Raw genomic sequence first — 4,442 nt, 5'->3', positions numbered from 1 at the left:
CCTAGGAATGACACAGAGTGACAGGCTGTCACAGAACCAGAAAGTAAGAAAAGGTTACAGGGGGTGGTGTTGTTAATGATTGTTATTATTTATGTTAATAGTATTACACTATGTAAAAGCAAATACAAAACAGAAAACATGAGACGATGGAAAACAAGATGAATGTAGATAATCCAAACGATTAAAAGTGATACTAACGGTAGCTGTCAGATCAAGTTACAGTACTACTAACGGTCACCAACGTCTATATTCTTGTCCACAAACACGCGCTATTTACAATCCTCATAATTATTATCAACCATTAGCAGCTAAAGCAACGGTAACTTCTCTCGAGTCTCCCAACCACTGCACACCCGCCACGTAACAACACCGACTTCTCCGCTTTCACAAATAATAATAAAATATTCTGACTTTGACTGCAAATTTCCACGACGAATACCGTGTCCACTGGTTTGAATGAATAACGCTTTATACACTCTTTTGACTCCTCCTTCTCTCCTCTTTAAAACTCGCAGGAAATTTCTCATTACCAAAAATAAAAGAAATAAATGTCGATTGCAGTAGCAAATTCGCCGGTGTTCTCACCGTCAAGAGGAGTTTCATCGATCTTTAGCAACACATCATCGGCATCACCGCGTAGATTATCATCGCCGTCGCCATGTGGTTCTCCGTGCGGCAGACAATCATCATCATCACCGTTTAGATTGAAACTACAGAAATCACCGATCGGTTGCGGTGGATTACTACGTGTTTGTAGTAACAACAGCAACAAGGATGTTGTGAATTCTGTTTCGAAAGCTACGGCGACTAGTCCGGTTTTGAAGAGGAAGAGACCACCGATGATGATTAGTATACCGCCGGTTGTGTCGTTGAGTTTTGATATGGAGAAGGATAGTGAAGTGAAGGTGGTGGTGGAGAGTGAAGTGGAGAGGGAAAATTATGGTGTTTATTGTAAGAAAGGAAGGAGAGCTGCTATGGAAGATAGGTATTCAGCGGTTGTTGATTTACAAGGGGATCCTAAACAGGTATTATTTTTTTTATTCATTTACTGTGTGATTTCGAATCTGGGTTTCTCATGAAGTTTGCTCTAATTTCTCAACAAATTTGGAACTAGGGTTAGTATGTTTTTTAGATTTGGAACTAGGAATTTAATTAATTTCCCCAAATTTTTATGGAATTGCCATAAATTATTTGCAATCACAGGGTTTATCTCAGTTTCCCCAACCTAGGTGATGAACAGTGTTGGATTTCATTTGTATGGTAGTAGTCTTATCATCGTCTGACCGAATTCAGTGGTAATGGTGTGATCATGTGTTGATAGTGCTCTTGGTGCTAATAAATTTCGTTAGTGTTGGTGGTGGTGATACTGTTGGACTGGTGGTCAGCTTAATGTAAGACTTGAAAAGTTTATGACACCTACACAACATAGCACCACCAGTACCGACAACACCAATGCTTAGAAGCAGAATTGTATAGATACTTACTGGAAAATAGTTTTTGTAGTAAAACAGTTGAAATTTGAAGTACCAAGGGTATTAAATTAGATTTCATTAACATGGTGTACGCGTCAAATTGAAGGGCTTCTTTGGTGTTTTCGATGGGCATGGAGGTGCAAAAGCTGCAGAATTTGCAGCAGAAAACATGGATAAGTATATTATGAGTGAAGTAACAAGAAGAGGAGGAGAGGAGATTGTTGAAGCTGTAAAAGATGGTTATCTTACTGCAGATTCAGAATTTCTGAAAGAGGACCTTCGTGGGGGCACTTGCTGTGTGACCGCATTGATTAGAAACGGTGATCTTATTGTTTCAAATGCCGGGGATTGTCGCGCTGTTATGAGTAGAGGAGGGATTGCGGAGGCCCTCACATCTGATCATCGTCCTTCAAGGGAAGATGAAAAAGAAAGGATTGAATCCAAGGTAATTTTCAAACATTGTCTGTCAAACAACAGAAAATTGCAGTACAGTTCACCATCTTAGTTAAATTATAGTATTGGTTCCTGAATAACATATTAAATGTGTCTGCAGGGTGGATATGTGGATTTCTGCCATGGTGTATTGAGATTACAAGGTTCTCTTGCTGTATCAAGAGGGATAGGTGATAGACATCTTAAGGAATGGGTAATACCTGAACCAGAGACTAAAGTTCTTAGGATTGACCCAGATTGTGAGTTCTTACTCCTCGCCTCCGATGGTTTATGGGATAAGGTAACTACGTTCTGAACTTCAGTTTGGTATTTCTTTCTTTGATATGAACTTCATGATTACTTTTGCGAGTTTGTCATGATTCTGTTCTAACAATCCATTTTGTGTTTTTGCTTCCAGGTGAGTAACCAAGAGGCTGTAGATATGGCTCGGCCTTTTTGTATAGATACCGTGAAGACAACACCATTATCAGCTTGCAAAAAGCTTGCAGACATGGCAATATCGCGAGGATCAGTAGATGATGTAAGTGTCATGTTGATCCAATTGGAGAGATTCGTTTGAAGAATGGTAGATAGATTTCAGTGTAGATTGTAGAGAGACTGAAATCTTCTTCGAGTACAACAACCGGGAAAGGAATTTACCACTGACAAATCAATTCTTTCACTTCCGCAAGTGTTCATTCTTTTTTCGCGGAACTTGCGGCCGTTGACCTGATTTAGTTCGTTTCCTTTATGCATCTAGTGGAATAAATAACATGTTCATGATTGTAATTAAAGGAACACATTGTCCATTGATGTACTGACAATTTTTTTAACAAGTAGTACTAGTTAAATTTTCTTATTATATGGAAATGAAATAATATTAGATCAAATTCTTATATTAGTTTGCATTTGATGTTTTCAATTTGAAAGTAATGCAGTTCTAAGAATACGTACTGCAGCTACTGCTTCCCTTCTCTCACCGACTTCTGGACCGGACATGGTTTCTGGACACCCAAACAGCATGATTTCTTGTAAAGTGACTAGGGATTCAATCATGTGCTGTCTGTCCAGATAAATAATTAGGTGAATGAATATTGAGATCTGTTTCTTCAATTACTGATTTCCGCAAATTTTTGGTTTGAATACACAAAATTTTACTCTTTTTCATAACATACAACTGATTTACATGCCAATGGTCCAATACGAACTAGTTTCCCGCGACTGAATCAACATTCACCAGCCAACGACGGAGAGTCAGGCACGTGTGGAGTTTCCTATGCCAAGTCCAAAAAGCAAGAAATCTATTGTTAGCTGAGACATGGCATATATGGATGCAAGACAAGCAAGCGTGTGGTACTTGGATAAAGAAGGAGAAAGATCTTTAAAGGAGTTATACTTGGCCAAGACTTAGCCAAAAAGCTATTGGCTCAACTGAATTCAGTACCCAAGTTGAGTTTGCATCAATTAAAGAAGCACTGCTGGCAATAGCTTTCCAACAAGCAATACCATTTACAATGTCCACTACCTGCATTAGCCGTTCATGTATAAACTTTACTCCCTGCAATAGTAACTCTTAAAGAAAGCAACTCCAATTAGTAACAAGCGGATATATCATATATCCCTGGACCCTGGTTGTGAATGCAAATTGTCACAAAAAAACACAATCTTGTATCGGTACAGCAAGCTTCTCAGTAAAGTGACAAGGTGATTCGTATATGTGCGGCTTGACAGCTAGGCGACATTGTAAGGGCCTTGGCACATGAAAGTGCAGACCTCTTGTTTAGTTTGCAGCTATGCAGTTTCCCTTTATTCCGTAAAAGTGCATAATTTCTGCGAAGTACAGCAGCACCTCGTGTTTCTAGTTGTACAGTTGGACCCATTTGCACGTCCAGTCAGCTGACTTTTTAAACTTGGCTAGTTCAAACTAGCTCTTTCCATTTGTGGCGCATCACTAAAAGATAGAAAGGGGATGTTAGGAAGTAATTTCAAAAATCTCTTAGCCAGCTATTCTCCCTAATGCATAGTTTATTCTTGATTAATTAGTGTTCATCGATTTAGGTATTAATTAGTCGTGTTAGATATGAAATCAGCTAATGTTAATGAAATTTCAAAACATCAACCAAGTGAAAACGTTTGATTTTTTTTCTTCTCAAAACACCAACCAGAATCGGTTTATGTTCATGTACTCGTGGACCAATCTTGGGTTGGTGTTCTTCATTCACGCGTGACATTCAGAATCTGTTAACATATTTATAAAAAATCGATTTTCACGAGTGGTTTCTTATTAGTCTTATATAAATTGATTGAATAATTTTCATAAGAAAACAATTCATTCATACTTTTAGGACATATTCATATATTTCAAATCTAACCCTTCTAGTAGGAATCACGAATGCACTTAGCACGTGGTCAAGCCTTTGAAACCCTGGGATATCCTAGCGGACGAGTTATAGTCTTTGTGAGGGTTTGTTACTTAGGGATCTACCCACAAAAACTTCTAAAAAACACACCATAAAGTCCGCGGCATACTCCGAAATT

At 38.5% G+C, this 4,442-nt stretch overlaps 1 protein-coding gene across 1 annotated transcript; it reads left to right on the top strand.

The window, feature by feature from the left end:
• The first annotated feature begins 459 nt into the window (after positions 1–459).
• Positions 460–2,802, top strand: LOC113322775 (putative protein phosphatase 2C 53). The gene is made up of 4 exons (XM_026570919.1): positions 460–1,025; positions 1,579–1,917; positions 2,026–2,205; positions 2,323–2,802. The coding sequence occupies exons 1-4, from the start codon at positions 549–551 to the stop codon at positions 2,482–2,484; spliced, it is 1,158 nt and encodes a 385-aa protein (XP_026426704.1). The 5' UTR covers positions 460–548; the 3' UTR covers positions 2,485–2,802.
• Positions 2,803–4,442: the final 1,640 nt, after the last annotated feature.

The sequence above is a fragment of the Papaver somniferum genome, chromosome 11, assembly GCF_003573695.1.
Source record: "Papaver somniferum cultivar HN1 chromosome 11, ASM357369v1, whole genome shotgun sequence".
Lineage (NCBI taxonomy): Eukaryota > Viridiplantae > Streptophyta > Magnoliopsida > Ranunculales > Papaveraceae > Papaver > Papaver somniferum.
The sequence above is the reverse complement of the archived record's forward strand: the minus strand, read 5'-3'. Positions and strand labels throughout refer to the sequence as shown.

Bases quoted from the DNA above. Each gene is read 5' to 3' on its own strand.
- LOC113322775 (XM_026570919.1), top strand. From the start codon at position 549: ATGTCGATTGCAGTAGCAAATTCGCCGGTGTTCTCACCGTCAAGAGGA. The intron at 1,026-1,578 runs GTATTATTTTTT...GTCAAATTGAAG, and splicing joins TACAAGGGGATCCTAAACAG to GGCTTCTTTGGTGTTTTCGA. The intron at 1,918-2,025 runs GTAATTTTCAAA...ATGTGTCTGCAG, and splicing joins AAGAAAGGATTGAATCCAAG to GGTGGATATGTGGATTTCTG.